Here is a 24,485-nt window from a genome sequence, read left to right as displayed (position 1 = left end):
CGAGTTTTGTGGTACAATATACGAAATGTAAAGACAGTTGATACGACAATTAAAATTTGAAGTTGTGGTGTAGCTGGTTGTCAAATAATCATAACAGTAATGGCCTTGGTGCGGGAGGAAAGGCTGAAATATTGTGAATTTAAAATTCCAAATTTAATGGTTGTGACTACTTTTGAACGGTGGAGGTTTTTCTACTACTACACGGCTGCCCACGTACGACATGATGTCATCGGTCCTGGAAAACGCGTATTTGCGCCATAGATTGAGGCAGATGGATCAGCTGTACCCCGAGCCGTCATTGTTGGGCCACTGCGACTGCACGTCGTATTCCTATTTCGCATTGTCCGTAGTTCTGATCGCTGTCGGCACGTTGATCACTGTTCTCGCCCTGGGAAATGGTAACGGTTACCTGTTCACGACGATGGGCCACATGTGGTTGGTGGGGCCAATCCTCATCTGTTCGGGACTGATGATAGCTGTGAAAAGTGTTCTGTACCTAAGGAGGAAAAGTGTCATACAGATGCTGCTTCGACAGAGAGCTCTCTTAAGGGTAATAATTTACTTTATCCGCTGGTAGAGGTAATTGTGGAGTCAAGGTGCTTTCCTTATAAAATTTCTTTTTTCTGAACTTAAATTATTACCATTAAATTTTTTTTTAATTTACATTTTCCTAGATTTAATTACATCTGTACCGTTGTATTTTCTGTTTCATGAGCAGAATTAGCACATTGGGCACACCAAAATACTAGCCACATCCATCCATTTTTTAAAATAATTAAATAAGGTATTTTGGGCTTTGGAAAGCAGAATAATGTAGGTTTAGGCCCGAACACACTCAACATATTATCAACTCATGGATAGTTATAATTATATGATTATAAAATTAACCCCTTTCCTATTATGTTTTTATTTTTGTTGTTTTAAATCTTTGCACAATTAATGCTGCTGTAGTTGGTGTACTTGTAATTATAAGAAGAAAAAAATTGTTATTAACAGTATAAAATCCATAGTAGCACAAGAATTGCTAAATTAAATGCAGAAATTTTTTTTTCTCCTTTGGAAATTAGACCGATATTTATAGTTCATTGTGCAAAAATGATGAACAAAATTAAAATAATATTCAGCAGAGTCTACACATTTTCTTATTTAATAAAATAAGTTTTAATAAATTAAATTTATAATATATATCCAGCTTTTGATATATAATTAGAATTCAATTTAATTTCTTTATATTAAATAATATAATTAAATACTTATTAGTACAAAATGGATAGACAATTTTAAGTGTATTTATTATCTAATATAATAAGATCTTATAATATAAATATTTATAAAATATTATGTTTTTATTAAATGTGTTATTATTAATTATATACTAATGCAATATAACGATTTAATTAATCTATAATGATATATATAAATAAATATCTATATTATAATAAGATCTTATTAATACCCAAAGTAGGATATTCAGACCTTTTTATTGGCTGCAAACGTATTACAGTTTTAGCAATAACACAGTTTTTAAGCAAGAATAAATCCAAGAGCAAACTTCTACTTAATACAATGTTCAATTGGAGCAAGTTAGAGTGAATTACATGGCGTTTTCTGCCATGTATAACACCGCGTTTTGTTAGTGAAATTCTTATTTTGATTGTGTTCGAAACTTTATAATTTATAATGAAAAAAAAATAGCACGAGCTCTTGTGTGATTAAAATTTGTCAGAAACGCATGAAACCACCAGGTTACGCAAGTACCATTACATTGCTAACACTAGAGGTAAATTATATTATGTGAATTCCATGAAAAACGGTACAGAACTGCAATGACGTATGTCCGATGAAGTGCATTAAATCAAAGCTCCCCGTTGCGTGAATCATTGGAGGAAGTGGAGGGTAGAGAGGTTTTCTGTTCGTGTATAATACATACTGTGTGGTGTTAGTGAAATTCTTATTTTGATTGTGTCCGAAACCTTTTAAATTTATAATGAAAAATAAATAAATAAATAAAAATAGCACAAGCTCTTGTGTGGTTCAGTTTTATCAGAGGCACATTAAACCTCGAGGTTACGCAAGTACCATTACAGTTGCTAACAATAGAGTTAAATTATGTTATATGTGAACGGTGCAGAACTGCAATGGCGTATGTCCAACGAATTGTATTAAATCAAAGCTCCTCGTTGCATGCAGGGGCGTAGCCGGGCAGGGGGGAGTTTAGGGGTTCAAACCCTCCCCCTCCCCCCCCCCCCTTCCTTAGGACCCAATCTTTAAATAATTTCTTATTCATCACTCAAATAAATTTCATATTAAAATTAGTAAAATTTTTACCAGTACAATATTTAATTTTAAGTACGGAAAACTGCTAGAATAGCACTATTTTTCACCTTAAAATCCAAATTTTTCCGGGGGAGGACCCCCCGGAACCCCCCCGCTTAAATACGGGGGGGGATGCTTCTTAACACCCTCCCCCCCCCATACACATATATCCTGGCTACGCCGCCGGTTGCGCGGATTCGTCGGAGGAAGTTGAGGGCAGAGCAGGGGCGTGTGACCCCCCGGGACAGGGACTCCAGGAGCTGGCGCAGCAGTCCCGGGGCCAGCAGCCGGGGCGGATGCCGCGCAACCCGAGCACCGCCACGCTGCCGCCCGCGTACGAGGCGCTGATGGGGGCGTCTGCGTCCCACGCCGGGGGCGTGGTAGGGGGCGGGGGAGGCGGTCCCGGGGAGCTGCCCCCGCCCACCTACGAGGAGGCCATGTTCCTGGTCGGCGACGAGAAGCTGCAAGTGGAACTGGGGGACTGCAAGTACGCCGCGAGGTAACGCCCCTAACCTCCCTTCCTCGACTGTCGACGGTTGCCGATCCCTACTTCACTTGTACCCCGTAACAGCTACGGCCAACTTCCTTTTAATTTTTTTTTAATTTTCGTTGTTTTAAATCTTCGCATAATTAATGCTTCTCTAGTTGGTGTGTAGGTACTATGTATTTATAAGCAGGGCCGGTGCAAGGTAAATTGGCGGCCCTAGGCGAAAAACCTTAAAAGGCCCCCCCCCCCCAAGCCGAACACCCCAAAAAAAAATTTTCCTTGCCTCAGAACACATCACGTAAGCCTAAGATTTTTGTGAACAATCAAATGTAAGCAGGCTTGTGTTTTTTTTTTTTTACTTTTTTACATATTACAAATCATGAACAGGTCACCGTGGACTTTAACAGTATAAAATCCATAGTAGCACAAGAATTGCTAAATTAAATGCAGAAATAAATTTTTTTCTCCTTTGGAAATTAGACCGATATTTATAGTTTTTAACTCCGTTGTGCAAAAAAATGATGAACAAAATTAAAATAATATTCAGCACAGTCTAGTCATCACACACATTTTCTTATTTAATAAGTTTTAATAAAAAAAAATATTTTTATTTATAAGTCTTCTCGAGACCAGACACATGTGAATAAAAATTTACGTTGTACTTATTTCCTATGAAACAAAACACACAAACGTTACAGGATTTCGATAGGTAAAAAAAACTTATTTTCCAAGTGCATGTATCAAGAAAGATCTTTAAGGCCCCCTCCCCCCTCCCCCCCCGTCTACCCGCGAACACACACGCGGTGCGCAGAGCTTCAGGGAAAAAACAAAGCGATTTGAAAACCACTCAAGATATCCGAGTGGGGGTCTATTTATTTGAAGCATTTAAGAGTTCCCTAAGGGCCGATAAGTATCTAGGTGTACGGATTAAGTTTTTAAAACTGAATTTTTAGAAGAGTTGAATTGGATAATAGGTGTGTCTTCAGAGTAATTTTCAGGCGTAAAACACACAGGTCGAGATTCTTGATAGCATTCGAAAGCGTTACCCTTTTTATCTTCATTTCTCCGCCATATAGTGTTGACAGTTTAGAGCCTTGCGCTTAGAGGCTATAACGTGCTAGAATACCAGCGGGCATCACGTTTATCATTCCGCGTCACTAACGCACATACACCACAACTAGACAGGCCCCTTAAGGACAGTAAATAAACCAACATTCATGTGAATAAAGTTTTAAGTGATAAACCAAAAATCAAAACTAGGCCTATATGAAGGTGATAAGTTTATAAATCCTCCAGCATACTTAAAACATGAAACCTTGTCTCTAGATCATTACTATTATTATTATAACTAGCAACGAAGAATTTGGATAATGTTTGTATAAGCAACTGCAGAAATGCGGAGGGTTTTGGGAGGTAGGTAACTGAATCATGTATACATATATATTATGGGCAAAAATATCTGTAATTGATGGACAAGTTACTTGAGTAATATTAGCTTGTATCTCCTACGGTATGCTGAATTAAATAAATGCAGAATGTGGCATGTGATTAATTAGTGAACCATAATTCTCTTAAAAATAGTATTAAAAAAAATTCCATATCCAAATTTATCCCTTCATCCTAATGGCATGATCTTGTGTACATTTTTCGTGCGTGGTACATGATCATATTTCCAGCAATGCCGGACGTGATTAATATTTGTAAATAAATGACATTTCTTGACACAAATCACACGTAGTGTCTGCACCCCGGCTTTGGACCTGATTTTTGACAAGGAATTCATTAAAATATACTGCCCATTTTGTTACAATTGGACGGTCTCCGGGTAAAAGGTAACAAGTCAAGAATTCACTTTTTGCAGGAGAAACAAAAAACTCTTAGATAAAAATTGAATTTAAATACATAAAATTTTTCTTGCACTATTCTTTTATTTACCAACATATTTACCAACATAGTTGCCAATGATTATAAATGCATTACACATTCTAAGTATACTTAAGAGTTTAAGTGACTTGTTCTCTAAAAATCACCAAAATGTGACTTGTTACCTTTTACCCGGAGACCGTCAAACTCATTATACTATAAAGTTTCCCTTTTTCCTTGTGAACTTTGGTTTGCGCCACAAGCCGCAGATGGCAGCACCGCGATCGTCACTCATTCCAGAGTTCCTCGACTTCAGTCGTATTCATGAAATTAATCCCACCGTCATTTTACAGGTTTTTTTTCCCCCCTGTTCGTCCTAGTGTTTGATCCGAGTTGTTTGAAAAATTACTCCAAATTTTGTTGGCAGCTCTGACGACGAGCTGAACAAGGAGGCTTGCGCATCGTCCCCCAGTCACAAGGGACACCTGGAGGTGCAGATGGAGTGAACACGACGTCCCCAAGAGCCCTTTGGGAAATTTCCTCCTCGTCAGGCCTTCCGATGCAGAACGGTGCGAGCAATAAGAAGAGGTTTCGAGCTAGAGTAAGTTTGAAGCGTGCTGCATCCAAGCACGGCTCGAAGAAAAGAAGAAGAATCGTGAGATCGTGATAATTTTTGCAGCCTCTTCCTATGCTACCTGTAGAAAAAAAGGTATATAAGAGAAATAAATAAATAAAAAAAATTCTGCATTTAGAATTAAAAAGCGTGTACACAAAGAGTATTTGTAAAGTATTTTTTCTATTAGCTTGTAGAATTACGAGTCAGTAGTGGGAGGGAACAGAAAAAAAACATTATGCAGATGTTTTTGTGGTAATCTTGTCTTCATGCTACTAGTGAGGTATTGAAAAAATCAGATTCTTGCCACAAATATATTTTAAAAAAAAAAGAAAAGGTGATAAATCAGTTTGCTCAACCATTTCGCAACCCCCTCGTCAACTTTCAGATTAGTTTTGGAAGTGAATTTAATCTTGCAACTCATGTGAAATGATCTGTAGTATAGTCTTTAAAACTGTACTCTTAGACACAGCACATGCGATGGGTATCGGACAGTTAATAACACTAGATTTTCCGTGTTGTATTACAATTAAGACTTGCTGTCGTCAATTCACTTTAAGACAATATCCGCTTCAGTACAGGTAGCTCAGTAATGTCTTCCAAGTCAACCAAATGGTTTTTTTTTTTCATGCATGATAAAATTAAAATCTTAAAAACTCTCCGTAGTGCTCCCTTTATATTGGGAATTTTTTCCGTCTGCATGTTAATACTACATATCATTAATATTATCACCAGTTACGGTGCTATACATTACTCGACAAATATCAGCAATATGCATGCTCCTACATTCTGTGTCGTTACGGCACACAGATGTCGGATATTGTTTTGTGGAGGGTTGAAGGATTACTTTAAATGTTTAAAAAAGAAAATACACTAAGAGCCAGTATCTGTATTATCTTTGACACATCACGTAGCACTTACGTACACTGTTAACGAATATGTGAGGGGAAAAAAAATTATTGGCCTATCTTTTGTAAGTGCTTTGTGTATAGGGGCATGCATGCAAGCTTGTATGATGAAGTGAAATATAATTCGTAGTTGTATGTTTTGCAGAGTAAAACAAATTTTTTTTTTTAGAAAATATAATTTTAATTTTTATATTCTTATAGCTTGACCGAATTTTATTTTTTCTTGTCTTTGGCCGGCTTAAAGTTAGAGCATGAACTGTGGGAATGTTTTCCCTTGAGATGGTCGACAGACCATTTTTATTTAATTTTTTTTTGAAGGGGAAAAAAAACTACCCTTTTTCCTTTGGATACATTTTCACACAGTAATTCATTTTTAAGACGTTAATAGTCATATTTTTATACAGTTGGCTGTGATTCAATCATAAGATTTTAATTTAGTTTTTAAACATAAGTCTAGTGTGACCAAATTCAACTTTTAAGTCATGTTTTTGAGCTTATATCTATATCCTTCATACTTGCTCCAAATCACTAAATAAAAAAAAATCCTAGTCAGTATGAATTATGAAGCTAGTTTTACATTAAATATTTTCAAAACAAAATTTAAAAAATGATGTGCCAAAAAAAAAATTGGCTTGTTTTTTTCTGAAACATTTGAATGGAAAAATTGTATTATTTACAAAAGGAAATTCACTAATTTCATAGCATCTCTCCGTAGATTTGCACACACTCTTGACACATTATTATTATTATTACCACCGTAAAATACTTGCCAATGTAAAATACTGCATGCAATGATCTAGCTTTCAAGTTGCTAATTATGCGATGAACAACTAGCATAATCTGATGGAAAAAAATGTAATTATAATTTTAAATAATTAATCATTTTTACCTTTAAATTTTAAACTCAACAGTACCGTTATTTTTGTAGCATTATAAACTTAGGATGCAGAGTGAAACTGTAGCAACACACTAATATACATGCATACTCACATTTTTTTAAATTTTTCACATACTTTTGCCAAAGTGTTACTACCCCCACTTATATCAATGAAGTAATTTTGCTTTAGTGACAAAATTTGCAGTAGAAGTAGAACTTCAACTTAACTCAGATGCTCAAGTCTTTTCGTTAATTGTTAAAAAAAATTTTTTTTTACAAACATCCAATAGTTAAAAATAAATATGGTTGGGTTTGAATGAATTGTACAACATAAATGAGATGATTACGTATGTTACGCTATTTTGTTATGAATTATATGCACTTGTGACTAATTATTTGGAATAAATTACATGTAATGAAGGTCATTTCGGTTTTTTTTTGTAGAATTTTTTGTCATGTTTTACAAATAATTGTTGATATCATTAGTTTTGTCGTGAAATGAAATCCGCAATGAATTAAATTAACCTTATACCTTGGCAGGAGGGATATGTTTCAGCTTTGTTAATGTTTGTTTGAAGAAAGTTTTACATTTAAAAAAAAAATTTCTATAGTGCATTTATTTCAGTTTTGTGATTTTTATAGATATGTATTGCATTGTTTACCATGTTTATATTTTTATATGTATGTACATATGCTTTTTATGTTCAATCAAATTGCTTGAATTTTATTAAAATCATTTACAGCATTTATGAAGTTTTTTTTTTTTATGAGATGTATCAGGGAATTCAAACTTTTTTTTATTATTGTGACCATTCACCTGGGTTTTATTAACATTATAAAATATGTTAGTTTTTGAAAAATGCACTTGAGAAGGAGTAAGCATATTTCAAACTAATAATAGACGAAAGATAATATGTTGGGTATCTATAAAACCTAAATAACACTGAAATGAAACTAATTTTACCTGTGAATTACTGAAGCTGTCTCTTAAAATATAAAATTCAATTCAGAAATCTTAGTTTAAGGTTTTATTCAATCTCCTATGTACAAGCAGAAAGGGGTTTTATTAAAAAATAAACGCTCACGTAAATAAAAGCAGTAAAGTATCTGATTATGTACAGATGTGGCTACAGAGAAATAAAAAAAATTCTGGCTTTTATTTAGACCAATATTGTACATACAAATGAATGTGACAAGTGCTAATTAGTTACAACATAACTTCAAATGCAAGTGTTTTGAAACACTGGAGCAGTCAACTGTTTAGCAATTTTTGTTGATGAATAATTTAATACTGGTAAAGAAATTCAGTTAAAGAATAGTTTTTGTCAAATAATTTTGCACTAAAAAGTAAAATTTTAATATAACAAAAAAACATTGCTCTCTCCCAAACAAACTAAATTTTTTTAAATATTTTTTTACCCTACAACTTTCATACGACTTTACAAAACATGACACTTTGAAATCACCAATCATATCACTAATTTTTTGCTTCCCAAATGCAAGTCAAATGAGACAGATAATTTTAAAAATAAATTTTGGGCAGAAACCATTATTTTTTTATTAATCTTAAAGAAATTATTTGAAATCTAAAAAATATAACATTTTTAAACTAGGACAAACAACTTTTTGGTGGTTATTTTTCATTTTTTTAACGAAGGTTTTTTTTTTTGTTTAAATTTGTGGTGGTACAATTACTGAAATGGTGTTTCTTTTGCTGCAGTAGGCTAACGGTTGCTATTTGAATAAATTTCCACTCTAATTATATTTTAAAATTTGTTTAGCCAACTGTGCAACGTGCACTACTTTTTTTCCCCCTTCGCTCTCCACTCGACGGAACGACGCCGTGTCGAGATGTTCCACAAAATAATTTTTCAACTCGTGAAGGTGTGCGCTGCTTGACTTAATCCACTCTGCGTGCTGCTTCGAATGCTCTGTGCTGAGTCGTGAAAAGGAAAAGTGCGTGTTCACGCAGTGCCGAGGCGATCAGGTTTCGTCACGGCACCGCTTGTGCCACGTGTGGGCCAGGAAGTAAAAGGGTTCGTCCGTGCCATCGTGCTCTTTCTGAAACACACACAAAAAATTAAGTATATATTTTTGAGCTTATTTTAAAATTGTACTTAACAACCCCTTAAAAAAAAAAAGTGCGGTATAAAATTGTGTGCAGATTGAACTACATTTCAATTTGATTTAGAAATTATGTTGCAATGTGAAAATAATAAAAAAAAAATTAAGGTCCCTTCAGGTTTGGATTATTATGGTTATAATAGTAATGTATCTTAGAGGTATTAGTTCCATTAATCCGTTCAAATCGCTATCCCGGCACCAGAGGCGGATTGACAAATTTTCAAGGTATATAGGCTGTGAAGTTTTTGCCGCCCTTGCCTCCAAAATTTTCACGTCCTAGATTATTTTTAATTTAGTTGAAATTGGACGTAAAATAGTAACTAATTCGAACGCAGAGGCCGATTACTGGTCGGGGCGGCGGCGAAACTAGCTGTTTTAACTCTAGAAAATGGAAGTTTGCTACACAGATTCACGGAACGTACAATGACAAGGGAGAAAGGGGGGAAAGTCTTTGGCGAAAATTTGTTGCAGATGTCTATCTGCAAAACATCAGAAAACAGAAAACCGAAATGCAGACATCTTTTTAATTTCTATGAGTTAGGGGGGAAAGAAAAAATAAATTTGATCCCCAAATTTGCCGCTCCAAAAATCTGCCGCCCTAGGCTCAAGCCTACTCAGCCACTGCCCGGCACGAGCGCAGGGTGTCTACAGTTAGTACTTTCGTACATACTAGATCTAGTAATTTTTTAGTGCTCTAATACATTTACGTTCAGATCTAGTACATTTTTCTCTAAAATAATCATATTACAGTAACTCCAATATGTTTCATTACTATGCGTAATTATTTTTAAAAAAACTATGGAATGTATGTGTGTGGTGTGATATTTAAGTTCGAGCATTGCAATGCCATAACAACTTCCTAAATTGTTAAAAAACCATAACAAATTATAATTTAGTACATTTTTTTTTTCAAATCTAGTTACTTTTTTCTCACCTAAGTTGGTAAAAAAATATTTTTTTCCCCTTGTGGACACCCTGCGACGAGCGTGGTCCAGGACATGTACTTAGGTTCACACCTCTAATCGACATCGAAACTCCCCCAGGGCGATTGATCCCGTTAGGGCATGATCCTGGTTAGGAGAAGGATGGGTCTTTTACATGCCAGACACTGTCACCAGTGCCTAACACGGGTTCCAAGAACCGGGAAACAGATACGCCGGTTCCAATCGCGGCCATGTTACCGGAGAGCGCCCGGCTAGGTCGAGAGGTTGAGGAGGCCCGTCCCAACTTCGGCCCCACCGACCCGCCCCCAGCTCCGCCATTCACTCCCAGACCTCCTACAGAGCCGGCCCCTTCTGTGGGATCTGAGTAGCTACGACACGGAACCAACACGACACGGTCCAGGACAGCGTGGATGGGAGACCCCTTCCACCGCACTCCGCCGGCCGACGACACTCACCGCGGAGCCCTCGAAGTACTCCAGCCCCAGCTTCTCGGCCGCCGCCTCGCCCGCCCCGGGGCTGACCGCCCTCCGCCCCACGAGGTCCGTCTTGTTCCCGAACAGCACCCCGGGGAGGCCCCCCGCCGCGAGGGACACCCACCGGGGCACCGCCACCAGGGACTCCTCGCTCGTCACGTCGAACACCGCCAGGACCATCTGCGGCGCGTGCCACTGCGACGAGACGACACACGCCGCGGTCTGCCCTCGAGTTCACATCACGGCCAGTTTCACCACGCCCGTTCAGGATACTAACCCATTTGCATCCGCTCACTTTAATGTTAGACATACCATGGAATCCATAAACTTTTTTTATACATTACCATTATTAAAGTTATTTTTTTTATTTTCAATATATTTTTTATTCTTTAAATTAAAATTTTAAAAAATAGTTTTAAGTTTCACGATAATACACCTTTGTTATAGCAATACTAGCTACTCTGAGGGGTTATTTTCATTCCAAAGGGATTTTTTTCAAGTTTTTTCGGGCAGATTAGCCATTTTGCGTACCAGTACGCCTATGGTGTTATCGGCCAGAAAAACAGCTGCGTACTAGTACGCTTGTAGATGCAAATGGGTTAAGGCTAAGATCCATAGTTTTGCAGCCACCAGGGAAATTATTTCTCCCATGAATATCATTGTAGGTAAACAAACGTAGACATAGTATTGTAAAGAAAGCTTTGAATTTTTTAAAACATGATGGGAAAAAAAAAAAATATTTTATAAAATTTTTAATAAAAAAATTTTAAAACTAAATATAAGGTATTTATAAAAAACTGTAGAACACTTTTGCTTTGCACACAATGTAAATGAAGTATCCTGAACAATTATAAAGTTGCTTAAATGTTTACATACAGTACAGAATTTGAATTACTTGAGTTTTAAAACTTGTTATTTAACGGACGCGTGTAGCTCGTGAAATGGACGAATGATGTGAGAGTTCAGCATTACGCCGCTAGACGTTGGGCACTCTTTAAGCGACTCTTAAGCTTCGTTAAATACTGGATTGCGATTCACCAAACATTTACTCATGTTCAAGATGGATACCCACTTCTTGACTTTAAACGCCTAATTTCTGTCATTTTAACATCATAACCTGGTAGCCACACATTTGTGTCAGTTGAAATTTGATGATGACACTGCTCGAGTTTGGTGAAACACAAGAAATGAGCGGTGAAGCGATAGTTTTGACATCGGAGAGTGAAATTGGCCCTTAGCTGTTTAGCAGAACGAAATCGTAGTTGTATAAAGGCTAATACTAGACCTTGTTAATCAGCTTGCAAGAAACTCGCTAGAGAGAATTGTAAAAATGCCATCAAAAAGTTAGTAGTGTTAAACAAAATTAAATGTTAACATACAAACAAAGAACCTGTGTTAAACTTTATTATACAAAAAAAAAAATAGTTTTTCTATCCAGACTGAAAGGGCATGACCAGCTTGAAACAGAAAAATGGGGAGTAGGGATGAATTTTTCCGGAATGGAACCTCTTTCACGGAGGAGAGGGTGATTGGGGATCATTCAATAATAAAAATAACAAAAGGTAAAACATTATTAATGAAATAATTTTTCTAACGTTAGTTTAAGTGAGGATTAGTTACAAATTTTCTCTAAATACAGGGCCTTGTTGCTTGTTTTATTAATACTTCCACTTTGGCATAAAGTTATCATTCTAATTTTTTTATTTCAATTTAGAACACGGCGATGATTACACACACCAACTCCCTAAAAAAAAAACTGTGATAATTCTTAGATACTTCTTCTGCCCCTCCACGATAAAGACTGATTCTTTTCTACTGCGTACGAGACCATTGCTGGTTTATCCTTTGCAAACAGAGCTGTTCAGCTCAGCTGACACAAAAAAAAGAAAGAAGCCACGTGGTCTGTCGCGCCAACTGATGAAACGACGAAAACGAGAACAGACGTGTAGTGTCTTCCCCGAGGCGGGGTCTATACGGGTGGAACGTGGCTGGCACTCACAGGGAGAGACTGCCCCAACCAGAGAGGAACAGACGTGTCATTCTGGCCGCCTGGAAAGTGCGTGAGGTGAGATGACTTGTGGCGCAGAGCGGCAACGGAATGAGCTGGTGGGGGGGGGAATCGAGAGCACCCAGAGAAAACCCACGGCAACATCTGCCTCATTTCCCACCTGCACAAATACAGGTTTTACTCCGCCGGGAATATAACCCAGATTCCTTGGTGGGAGGCGAGTGTTCTAACCACTCGACCACTGCTTTTTATTTGAAATTCTTAAAACTTAAAATTGTAATTTGAACATACTATGGGGGTCATTGGAAAAAATTGTTATGTCCAGTTTCTTGAAATCTGGAGTTTATCATATATATAGGGCGCAAAAAAAAAAATTCTGTATTTGGAAGAAGTCGGAAAGTTCCGGGCATATTCATCGTGAAGCACGCTTAGCACTACCAGACTTCCTCTGGACTCACAAAATCGTTCTCTTCACCCTTGGGTTACGTTATGAAAGATTTTCGGAAACTGATGTTTACAAACACTTACTGTATCAAGACTCACACGTACAAAAAAAAAAACACAAGATATCATGACCTCAATGATGCACTAACTGTTGACAGTTTTCTACATCTCAGTTTGTAGCCAGGTAAGTAAACAAATAGAAAAACAATGCCCTTAAAATTATTATTTTTTCAAGAACAGAAAAAGGCTCTGTTGGTTTATAAATTTTGAGGTTAAATTCCAGATGCAAATTCAGGATGAATGTTTTTCTGAAGAAAATATTTGCATAAATTTCTGGGATTTTAACTTCCGTTCTGGAAAATACACATGTTTGCAATTACATAATTTAGGTACAGTTCCGCACAGTTGCTAAAGCAGCACACAGTAGTTTCTCTGCTTGGAATGCTGGGTAGAAGTCCGAAAAACACGCGGGCGAGTCTTTCAGTACTCGGCACAGGTGTGTAACATCTAACCTCGGCGACGAAGCAAATTCATGTGTTCTCATGTTGCAAATACACTTATAATACGAAACTCGGACACGAAACGTAACGTTGCATTCTTTAAATTGATGCAGAGATGATAAATATACACAAATTGTTTTTTCAAGTACATTTCAAGGTTGAAATCACACGTAGTTTCCGCACCCATTGCTAGAATTCACTGACGGGGCAGTTACGTCGACCATTGAAACATTTGATTAGCAACCCAAAATTTTCATTTATATAATGAAACAGTTCCGATAAAAGTGAAAAAAGTCTCAAAAAAATATTAAACCCCAGCTTTGGACCTGATTTTCGACAGGGTATTTTATTGAAATACTGCCCATCTTGTTAAAATTCACAAACGGTTAATACAACAAAATTTTCCTTTGTCTTTGTGAACTTTGGTTCGCAAACATCCGACCCAGAAGGCAGCACCGAGGTTACACATTTACGTTCCTCGACTTCTGTCGTATTCACAAAGTTACTCCCACCGAATGCAGTGTGGAGAGAGCCAAGATGTTGCTACATCAAAAATGTACGCAGGTTTGTTTACTCACATAACCTGCATACTTCCCTTCCAGTTCAGACAGCCCTTGCGATGTCACAAGTGTGCGTAGTAAGTGCACACTTCAGGCCAATTTGACATGTCCTTAACCCTACCGCCTGGAAAGAAGTTTCACTCAAAAAAATAAATGCATGGTACTGCTCAGATCCCAACACGACGAATGAAGAAGCTGCGGTGCGTAATAGCCTATGGGACTTACGTATCGTTTCAAGCAGTCGGTGTAGAGCTTATGCCCCGACGAGTCGTACAGCAGCATTTCAACGACGCTCGTGATGTCTGGGATGTTCACTTGCTTTTGGTACAGCTCAACACCAAACGTCTGCAAAACAAAATGGCGACATATCAAAACTCATTAATAGAAACTGGAAAAATTTGCGAGTTCAATGACCTTCAGGATAGACTCCACGATCCTCTGCCTACTTGGAAAAACGGCTCCCGTTCATTGGGTGCTGAATTTTGAGGCGTCGCAAGTGGGTAAAACTTGTGATTGGATACTTTTTTGACTGATGGTCTCTAATTGGCCAAGAGTCCGACATATTAACAGCGAACCAATAGCAGAAGCAGCGCAACGGTATAATTATTTGAATTTTAGCATATCACGAAATGAACCCGGGAATTTTTCCTGTCTCACCTCATTAACGTTGCACGTCAGGACATTGGCGTTACTTTTGGCAACTTGAAGAGCATAGAGGCAAATCTGTGACTTTCAGAAGACCAAAACTGCTGAATTTTAAGAATGTCTTTAGCAATTAAAAAACAAACTGAAGTACTTACAGGGTATCCAATTTCCGGAAAGTTGCAGGTTAGTTAAATATGGATACAGCAAGCCTTAACTATTTCACTCGAGTCGAATTTTTGATCAAATTTAAAATAAATATTAAAATTAATAATTACTCTATGCATGCCATTGGCAATAAGTTATATCTAGCCTAAACAATGATAACTAAGCTCGTACCATATTATACGACTTTGGAAATGTTGTGCCATCAGAAGTAAACATTTGTACCAATGCAGTTTTCCCTACTGCCTTATCACCAACAATAACACATTCAGTTCTTAAAACATGGCTCATTGCTAAAAAAAATAATTTTCCGTTCTACGCCACACACACAAAACCGACTTCAATATCTTGATCGTAGACTTAAATAATTAAATGCGTGTTATCCGTGTGCGTTTCAAACGTGTTTGTCATAAGAATGTAAACAATAAACACATGATTCCCTCTCCCAAAATAGCAAACAGCTTGTGTCAATCAGTGTTGCCAGTTGAAACAAAATAAATCTCGGGTTAATGCGATAAAATAAACTAACGTAATTATGGTACTATCCATAGACTAACTCTCGGATATCACGTATAAACTTTGTGGTCGTTATTTATTGTTATTTATTTAATTAATAGCTGCAATTGGGTACAAAGTGCCCGGTGGCAAGCATTCTCCTTACTTCCCCCTCACTCTCCTTCTGAACTGGTCCACACTCCCAGCCGCCACACACTCCTCCTCCAGACTATTCCATTCCTCTACTGTCCTCACGATCATCGCATTTTTTCCCCTTTCTGTTCTCCTCCTCTCTTTGAAAACCTTCCTAGTATTTTCGTTCCTACTTCTAGGCATTCCCATTTTGACTTTGCCCCCCAGCTCTCCCCATCCTCCCACTCCACTCAGCACCTGGTACATCTTGACCAATCTCTCCTTCTGTCTTCTATCCTTTAAGCTCTCCCATCTCATTCCTATCATCAGCTCTATGGTACTGCACTTCCCCTTCCCTTCTCTGTCCGTTCTCCTCCACTTGCCCTTCACCCATCTAGCTGCTCTCCTCTGCACCCCCTCCAGCTCCCTCTCAAGAACTGCCGTGTATGGGTCCCACACTGCTGCGGCATACTCCAGCATGGGGCGGACCATAGTTTTATAGGCCTTGTCACGTATGCTGCTGCTTCCCCCCCTGAGCACTCGTCCCAGCATGCCCAGGGCCTGTCTGCTCTTCTTCACTACCTTGTCTACATGCTCCCCCCACCCCAGGTTACCCTGCAGCACCACCCCTAGATATTTATAGCTGTCGGCCTCACTTATCACGTCTCCCCTCCAGTGATATTCCCTCCTGACAATCTTCCTCTTCCTGGTAAACCTGACCACTTTCGTCTTTCCCACATTTATTTTCATACCATTATTTTCCACCCATTCTTCCAGCCTTTCCAGATCCTCCTGTAACCCATTTCTCTCCGCATCCATGTAAACCACGCAGTCGTCTGCAAAAAGCCTAATATGCCCTTGTATCTTCTCTCCTATATCATTCATCATTATGGTAAAGAGAAGTGGGCCAAGCACACTGCCCTGCGGCACCCCTGATGTAACCCTTCCTTCCTCCGATAACTCCTCCTCCACACGTACCCTCTGTGTCCGGTTACTTATGAAGTCACCAATCCAACCCACCACCCTCCTGTCACTTATAGCTCCCTCCACTTTTTTCATCATTTTTTCGTGAGGAACTTTATCGAATGCTTTTTCAAAATCGATGAAGCAGGCATCAATCTGTAGACCATTATCTACCCCCTCCACCAGCTCCTCCAACAGTCCAGCCAGCTGAGTCTCACACGAATATCCCCTTCGAAATCCATGCTGTCTCCTGTCAATCCACTTTCTACCATCCAGCTCCCCTACCACATGCCTGTGCACTAACCTCTCCATCGTAACATTGAACTAAGAGATTAGGAATGGAAACCGTCAGGCGTGAAGCTGTATTTCTCCATTTTTTTCTTATGATTTTCACATATCAATTTGCCATACATTTGTTTATATTTAATCAGCTGTTTTAGACTGCTTTTATTAATAACTGTAATAATTAAGCTCTTCGAAAGAAAATCAGAACAAAGTATTACTGATTCATATGTTTATATAGGTATATTAAAAGTCCAAAACGAATCTTCATAATACAAATGCAAACTTATGAGTTGACACATTTCTACAATTTAACCCCCAATCTAGGTAGGGCTGATACATTTATAAACAAATGGCTGCCCTATTTATACATGTAGTACAATTAAATACCCCTCCACATTTGACTTCACCAAAAATCCGGATGCATAATAATACAATAACTTTATGTTCAAATATAATATCACTAATACCTGGGCGAAACAACATTATGATCTAAGGTATTTGATTTGTTAACATGTACTGCATTTATATGCACACCAAGCCAATAAAAAAATTCACGGAAAAGTGATCTACCAAGATGGTTTATAACGAGATACCTTACAACTCCAGCATCTCCTGAAAGCATAATGACCACCACGAACTTTACGCACTCAGGTGTGTGGCAATCGCTCTTTAAGAATAAGAAGGATGTTTAGTTTAGATGTACGATTGCATAGGCAGATTTTCAGTCTTCATACCTCACACATAATCATATTGTACTGACACCATCAGACCGCAACGAGACCAGCATCCCAAATATCTGATCTTGAGTGTTTTGCTATGATTACAACATTATTTGTAGTTCATCTGATGGAAGCAACTCTTGTGTCAGGTAATGTATAAACAGATTAAGAAATACAACAGCAAACAATAATAAGTTACAAAAAAAAAGTGACATTATAAATATTTAACAGATAAACATCTTCTTTGCTTATTAAAAGCTCAAATAGTTATAAATCTAAGGTTCAGTGAAAAATACACTGATAAAATCAACGATACAAATCGTACTCTTCAAGACAAATCTAACACAAGAAGAATGACTCAGCTACCTTCTAGGATTAAATGAGAGACAAGTTGAAACTTAGCACAGTATTGCCTCACTCATACATTAACTTAATTTAATTCCTTTTGCAATAAATGTACACGCAATTTTTTTCTTGTAGACTTTATTAAAAGGGGAAGAAAAAACACTTCCACAATGAGCACACTTTGATTAAAAAAAGTATATTACACACTGTAATTCAATTCGTCGCATAATCAGTTTAGTCAAAGAGTCCTTTTTAAATGAGATAACTGTTGTGTGAGGACACGAGGGCGCTACTTGCATACGCAGCAGGCCAGACGGCTGTGGCAGACGAGGGGTCTCAGGTTGTACCTCCCTGCGCCGCCCCTGGGGGAAGAAGATTCATACGAGGTGGCACTTCCCTCAGCTGCGGCCAGGCCCTGGAGGCGATGACGGTGGCGGCGCAGGTCGGGCTCGGAGGCGTGCCCCCGCGGTGGCACGCGGGAGACCCAGGGACCTCCGGGCGAGACAGCCGGGAGGGGTGTTGGCGGCTGGCCATCGCCACCCCCGAGCATCTCCAGGGGCGGCGGTGGAGGCGGCGGCAGTGGTGTTTCCTCACCATCCTCATCCATGATGTCTGACAGTTTCGTCACGACGAAGGCGACACGGAAGCCAGCGGCCAGGGGCAGCCAGAGGCCCAGCCATTCACCGAGGAGGTTCTCCACGAAGGTGATGACCACAGACAGCATCCAGTACCTGGTTGTTTAATATTACATTTTTTAACAATAACATAATTTATACGGAGTATTTAGGAATAAATTAAAATAAACGCCAGGTGAGGTTATAAGAGGACACATGCAACACACTTCGCTGCGACCAGTGAAGTAAATAATGATGATAGCAATGTGCAATTAGTAAGCAATTGTTTTTAGTAGGAGCATTTACAAGTCTTTGAATGGTTATGTATTCCTGAAACTACCTTTCGCAGCAGTCATGGTCAGATTGTCTTAGATAGTGAAATGCGAGGGCAGTTTTATACATAGGGTGAATACAGAAAATGTATTGTGTGTTTTGACTACTGCACACCGAGCCAATATGTATATGTGACTGAGGAAGCAAAGCAGTGATTTTTTTCCCCCGTACAAGTGGTAATGAATTCCAGGCCCAAGTCAAAGAAATTAACATATTTAAAAAATTACATATTGTTTTATTAATGTTGACTGTTAATAGATATGTTTTATAGTGATGAAAAAAAAATGTTGGGTGAAACGATGTATTTTAGAAGTTTTACAGAAAAGGTGTGTTGTGTTAAAAAAAATTCCCACCTTTTTTATTTTGGGTACACTTCATTGATGCTGATTGGACAAGCGGAAGTGTCACATGATTATCAGAAAGGTAGATGTAGGCCATGAAAAGTCTGTACTACGCATACCCACCCACTCTCTACTCCTGTATCCACCTTGCAAGTTAACACTATCAGTGCAATGAGTGATAATTCTCGCACATTTGCGATACAACATGCTACAACACACAGGCTTGGACATTCCATGGGGTGGAGTGAGAATTTTTTTTCAGTTGATATACATTAAATCGAACTTTCTGAAAAATGAACAAACTTTACAAGACACTGTAAGGTAAATTATTATACTTTAAAACTAAACATTGATTTATTTTTAAATTTTAAACTTTATAAAAAAAATTAAACTGTTAGTAGGTATTATTAGTTTTAAATATTACAAATTATGTTTTATTATGATTTCTAACCATATGTTGCACAAGATAAATCTTGTGAAATTAAGGAGATAACACAACAGGATGATAGGGACTAGCACACTTGCTTCTGTGGCCAAAATTGTTGTGAGGAAAAAAAAACATGCTTGTAATAAAGCAAAAACAGAAGAATAAATAAAATTAATAATTAGGGCCTTTCTTCAGTCTCTCATCGCGATATTAGCTAAAACAAATACAGGGCTGCTACTCTACATGCTAAAGGAAAAATCCATTTGTTTTATCATACAGATTTGATAATGCATTAAATATATTTTTTTTACATATTTATATAGATGGCTAATATTGCTTATTAATAACACACTCATTTATTGACTTAGGTGTTGTTAGCATATTTCAAAAGCATCGTTTTGGAGTTACTTTCTTTCACTAGCTATCAATCACTGCTGTTTCCAGCCACGTGGCCAAGAACCCCCCCACCCCCCCCCCCCCCCCCCCTCCTCTTGAGAGCTCACTGGGCACAAAATATCAGTTACGATACACCCGATATGACAGCAACAATTAAAGTGAACAAACTATTCCAGAAAATTTTCACTACCATAATGTTTGTTTTGGCGCACCAATCCATTTTGTACACCCCAAAATTTTCGAAATTTAACCTATGGTGCCAGATGCGGGTCCGCCATCTGGACGAAACCAACGAAAAAGTGAGCTCTTCGCATGCGCGGAATTTGGGCAAAAGATCGCCAATGGATAGGGCACCAAAATCCGTGCCCTAAAAATAAGAGACTTCGTGTCCTATTGTGCACTTGGAACAGGGGCGCAACAACTAAATTTCCAAAAGGGGGGGGGGCAATATACCTTTTTATAAAGAATCATCGATCCCCCCTATTGAAGCGGGGGGCACTGGGGTCCTCCCCCGGGAAAATTTGTATTTCAAGGTGGAAGATGGTGCTATTTAAGCAGTTTTATTATCTAAAAATTGATTACACAGCACTTTCTTTGCCCCCGTTTGCCCCCACTTCAAGGTTTCAGAGGGGGGGCAAAATACCCCTGCCCCCCCCTGTTGTTGCACCCCTGACTTGGAATACTGCTTGGGTGCGGTTGTAGCATATTCAACACCTAAACCATTATTTTTGTGTTTCGTAATACTGGCCTTTAAAAACTACCTACATAACAGGATGTCATTTCCTAACAATTCCATACTTATACAGAAAAAATGTGCAAATGCGAAGAAATGACTGCCAAAAAGTATTTGTTTTTATGTAGGTACACCAGGTTGTGCAAGTGTCGAAATTAGGGTAGTTTCTTGCTGAGTGCAGCCTACGAATTTAGGATCCTTTGTTTAAGGCAGCATCAGAAAAAATCTATCATCTATCTTATAATATTAGATACCAATTGGCTTTCGTTAAAACAGAGATAACATAGGTATATAGAAATTGTTAAATAACATAGCATCTATTAACAGTATTATTACCATTGTCATTTACAAAAATTATTAATTCACCAACGCCATTTACTTCATAGGGAAAACTGATTGTAGCAGCCAGTCACTATAACATTCAGGAAATTAATGAAATTATAAACTATGCTTCAACGAAAAAAAAAAAAAACAATTTGTGATTATAAAACTACAGATAATTGTTATGGACAAAAAAAAAAAACCCCCACTGAAACCAAGATGTCTACGGGTCCCATTGGTACCTGATCCACCGAACGGGACTCTTGGAGTCTGACTCCAGCACCGCCCTGGCGACTGAGAAGATGGCGTATGAGTCGCACAACAAGATGCACACCTGAGAACTCATATCGGCACAAGGGACACTCACTCGGCACGAGAAACAATTTTTTTTAAGTATAAATTTTAAATTTTTACTAAAGATCCGAAAATATGGAATGATAACAAAAAAAAAACATTATAATGAAAACAAAGGACAAACTGATGTTTGTCATGGATTTAAGGAGTAAAGGAGTTTGTGTGTGTTATCTTTGCAATGTTAATATTTAATGACTAATTTAAGTCGTAATTAGAATGGCCTCCTTACCTGCTTTAATTGGATATGTGTTCTTATGATATTTGTTTAACAATATTCGCGCCCAGATGGCATTTCTAAAATTCTTCTTAACGAGATCCTTTTAAACTATTAAACAAATGTCCAACATGCTGTATGCTTTATACATTACCATATTTTTTTTTACTATTGAATTTCTAACCGGTTGACCACATCCTGAACTTTTTATTTAAAGCTTTAGTTCACTATTTTGACATTTTGTGTAATATTCCAAGCGAAGGTATTATTTTTTTAGTAAATTTTCTGAGCATTTCATATGGTAGATTTAATTTATGATTATTTGTGTAGTTATTCCTTAAGTATTTTAACTTTTTTTTTTTAAATTATTGCCTGGTTATTTAGGTACCAAATAATTCGATAACTGACACAATGATGTTAACACGGAAAAAAAGTCTGAGGAATGTAGTCATTTTTTCTGCAGAATAATTGAATTGAATTATAAAAAAATCTATTTTATTTTTAACTTTTAAACATTAGAGGGGTCACTTATTTTGCATTGTACTGCATATTGTAATATCTCTATGGCGATACTTAAAAACAATGATTAGAAAAAAGGTCACGGAAATATGGGTAAAATCTTGGTGGCTTTAGACAATGTCAACAAAAGCCTGCTACTAAGAAAAATCAATTATTAATACCACTTGAACCAATTTATTTGAAACACTGCTACTCCACAATTTTTTCATACACACATCCGCCGAATAGGAGTGGCCGGGAATTAAGACAAGAGGGATGTGTCCTGGGGGAACCAGTGACCACAGGCTATGGGGTGGTTCTTTTCTCATGCGGCAAACAACAACATTCAGAAGATACGGAGTCCCTTCCAGCGGCTAAGGGAAGGAGAGGTTGGATTTGGGTACGCCGTCCGGTGGACACGGGGACATGGTTGGCGCGCAAAAGGAATGTTCCCCTTCGGTGGCGAATGTCTTTGGCTTCTCCTTCCACTTCTTCTTTATCCCCTCCAGCCAAAACACAAAGGAGAGGACGCGATGGGTCAGCACGTAGACATGGTTGGCGCTTGACGACAGAGACGTTCCCCTTCGGCGCGCGACAGTTTTTGGCTTCTCCTTCCACTTCTTCGCTATCTCCTCCAGCCGACACACAAAGGAGAGGACGCGATGAGTCAGCACGTATACATGGTTGGCGCTTGACGACAGAGACGTTCCCCTTCGGCGCACGACAGTTTTTGGCTTCTCCTTCCACTTCTTCGCTATCTCCTCCAGCCGACACACTAAGGAGAGGACGCGATGAGTCAGCACATAGACATGGTTGGCGCTTGACAGAGACATTCCCCTTCTGCGCGCGATGGTGTTTGGCTTCTCCTTCCACTTCTTCGCTATCCCCTCTAGCCGACACACAAAGGAGATGATGTAATGGGTAGGCACCGGGACTCGGACACGCGCGCTAAAAGGACTTCCCGATACGGCGCGCCCCGGCGTTCATGAGCTGCACCCACTCAACCTGCCCCTTCACCTGCTCCTCGAGCGCATTGACCCGCGCCATCACATGGCGATCCTGCTCGCCCATCTCGCCCATGAGCGCGCGCATCTCCTGGTGCCGGTCCGCCATCGCGCGGCCTTCGAACTCGACGGTGGCGCGCATGAGCGCGAGCCGCTCCTTCAGATCGGTGTACATGCCGACGTAGAAGCAGGCCCCGTCGTCGCCCTGGGACGAGCCCGCCTGCAGGGGCACATCGAAGCGGTCCAGCGAGTCCGGGGGGTCGTAGGGCACCGTGCCGGCGAAGCCCGGGGCGGTGCGGAGCGTACTCCGCCACAGCGGGACCACCGCCGGCCTGGGCTCCTCCTTGCAGCGGGTCCTCGGCTTCTGGGGACTCCGGGCCGGGGGCTTCTTCGCGGGCCCCAGCGTCTCGGCGGAGCTGCGGTCCAGGGTCAGCGTGGCCGTCAGCTCGCTCGAGTCGCCCGCCGACGCCAGGGTCACGTTGGCCGACGAGGAGCAGAAGCTGGGCGGCATGTTGCTGTTGCTCTTGTTGCTGTTGTTGTTGACGTTGCTCTTGTTGTTGATGTTGATGTTGCTCTTGTTGTTGATGGTGGTTGTTTGGTAGCAGCAGTAGCAGTTCATCCCTGCTCCCGAGTCGATTAACACAAAGAATTTGGAAGAAATTTTGGGTCGAAAAGTTTTGATGGCGGGATGGATGTGGTGATTAAACAAGTGAGTGTTTTGTTTTGACGATACTTTGGAGGGACCATAGAGAACATTTCGTTGTGAGGTTCAATTGCAACATTTAATACCATAAAATCCAAATAATTTAAACCTTATATTTGCTATCACTAGCCGGATATTTGGAACATGTAAATAAAGTGCAAAAGTTTAATACCAGATTTATGTCTTCTCTTATTGTGAGATATTTTATACATCAAGATTTTTCGTTTTTCGAAATTTATTTAAAAAAGTAAAAGTGACCTTGGTTACTCAGCCCAGAATAAACAAAAAATAATAATGTGTGTCACACATCGAATGTTGATGGGATTTGCATAGGCTGGCAGTCTTTCAAAAATAAACTCTGCTGAAATTTAAGTATTTTTATATATATATATATATTACTATGCGGAGCATTTTATCCTGCTTCATTAAATTTGATCAAATTGAAATTCAGTTTTTCGTGCCTTACAGCGCCTATAAACGAATTATGACATAAAATAACAACAAAAACACATGATATACACTGATACACATCAATGAGATAAAAACACGAAACAACACAACACACAGATAGATAAAGATTGATAAGTTCAGCTAACCAATTGGTTACTTTGGTTTTAACAAAAATCTTAAACCGAAACTAAATGGTTTATACAAAATAAATATGTAGATTACAAAAGTTTTACC

The 24,485-nt window shown here is 38.8% G+C and overlaps 3 protein-coding genes across 7 annotated transcripts in view; 1 reads left to right on the top strand and 2 right to left on the bottom strand.

The window, feature by feature from the left end:
* Nucleotides 1-92: 92 nt before the first annotated feature.
* On the top strand, nucleotides 93-7,083 carry LOC134541126 (uncharacterized). The gene is made up of 3 exons (XM_063384305.1): nucleotides 93-550; nucleotides 2,565-2,815; nucleotides 5,094-7,083. Exons 1-3 carry the CDS (start codon nucleotides 221-223, stop codon nucleotides 5,170-5,172), a joined length of 660 nt encoding a protein of 219 aa, XP_063240375.1. The 5' UTR covers nucleotides 93-220; the 3' UTR covers nucleotides 5,173-7,083.
* Nucleotides 7,084-8,082: 999 nt separating this feature from the next.
* On the bottom strand, nucleotides 8,083-15,365 carry LOC134541185 (intraflagellar transport protein 27 homolog). Of its 4 annotated transcripts, none has more exons than XM_063384417.1 (4): nucleotides 15,099-15,365; nucleotides 14,343-14,462; nucleotides 10,588-10,800; nucleotides 8,083-9,125 (listed from the first exon to the last, which is right to left on the bottom strand). In XM_063384417.1, exons 1-4 carry the CDS (start codon nucleotides 15,213-15,215, stop codon nucleotides 9,048-9,050), a joined length of 528 nt encoding a protein of 175 aa, XP_063240487.1. In that variant the 5' UTR covers nucleotides 15,216-15,365; the 3' UTR covers nucleotides 8,083-9,047. The 4 variants fall into 4 exon arrangements, with proteins under 4 accessions (XP_063240487.1, XP_063240489.1, XP_063240490.1 ...); XM_063384419.1 differs by lacking the exon at nucleotides 15,099-15,365 and adding an exon at nucleotides 14,918-15,092; XM_063384420.1 differs by lacking the exon at nucleotides 15,099-15,365 and adding an exon at nucleotides 14,775-14,858.
* Nucleotides 15,366-18,029: 2,664 nt separating this feature from the next.
* Nucleotides 18,030-24,485, bottom strand: part of LOC134541246 (formin-J-like) — a 368,731-nt gene continuing 362,275 nt past the window's right edge. Inside the window, exons 1-2 of one of the 2 annotated variants that reach the window (XM_063384518.1) lie at nucleotides 21,271-21,507; nucleotides 18,030-18,594 (exon numbers count right to left, since the gene is read on the bottom strand). In XM_063384518.1, the coding sequence (XP_063240588.1) occupies nucleotides 18,153-18,594; nucleotides 21,271-21,374 (546 nt within the window). In that variant the 5' untranslated portion in view covers nucleotides 21,375-21,507 and the 3' untranslated portion in view covers nucleotides 18,030-18,152. Of the gene's footprint in view, nucleotides 18,595-21,270; nucleotides 21,508-24,485 lie in introns of those variants that run through there. The other variant, XM_063384519.1, reaches the window with a different exon arrangement.

Source organism: Bacillus rossius, chromosome 18 (genome assembly GCF_032445375.1).
Source record: "Bacillus rossius redtenbacheri isolate Brsri chromosome 18, Brsri_v3, whole genome shotgun sequence".
Lineage (NCBI taxonomy): Eukaryota > Metazoa > Arthropoda > Insecta > Phasmatodea > Bacillidae > Bacillus > Bacillus rossius.
The sequence above is the reverse complement of the archived record's forward strand: the minus strand, read 5'-3'. Positions and strand labels throughout refer to the sequence as shown.

Coding starts and splice junctions, on each gene's coding strand:
- LOC134541185 (XM_063384418.1), bottom strand. CDS start 15,215: ATGAGCCATGTTTTAAGAACTGAATGTGTTATTGTTGGTGATAAGGCA. Junction 14,463..15,098: donor TTCCAAAGTCGTATAATATG/GTACGAGCTTAG, acceptor TTTGTTTTGCAG/ACGTTTGGTGTTGAGCTGTA. Junction 10,801..14,342: donor CCGACTGCTTGAAACGATAC/GTAAGTCCCATA, acceptor GTCTCGTCGCAG/TGGCACGCGCCGCAGATGGT.
- LOC134541126 (XM_063384305.1), top strand. CDS start 221: ATGATGTCATCGGTCCTGGAAAACGCGTATTTGCGCCATAGATTGAGG. Junction 551..2,564: donor GACAGAGAGCTCTCTTAAGG/GTAATAATTTAC, acceptor CCCCCGGGACAG/GGACTCCAGGAGCTGGCGCA. Junction 2,816..5,093: donor GACTGCAAGTACGCCGCGAG/GTAACGCCCCTA, acceptor TTTTGTTGGCAG/CTCTGACGACGAGCTGAACA.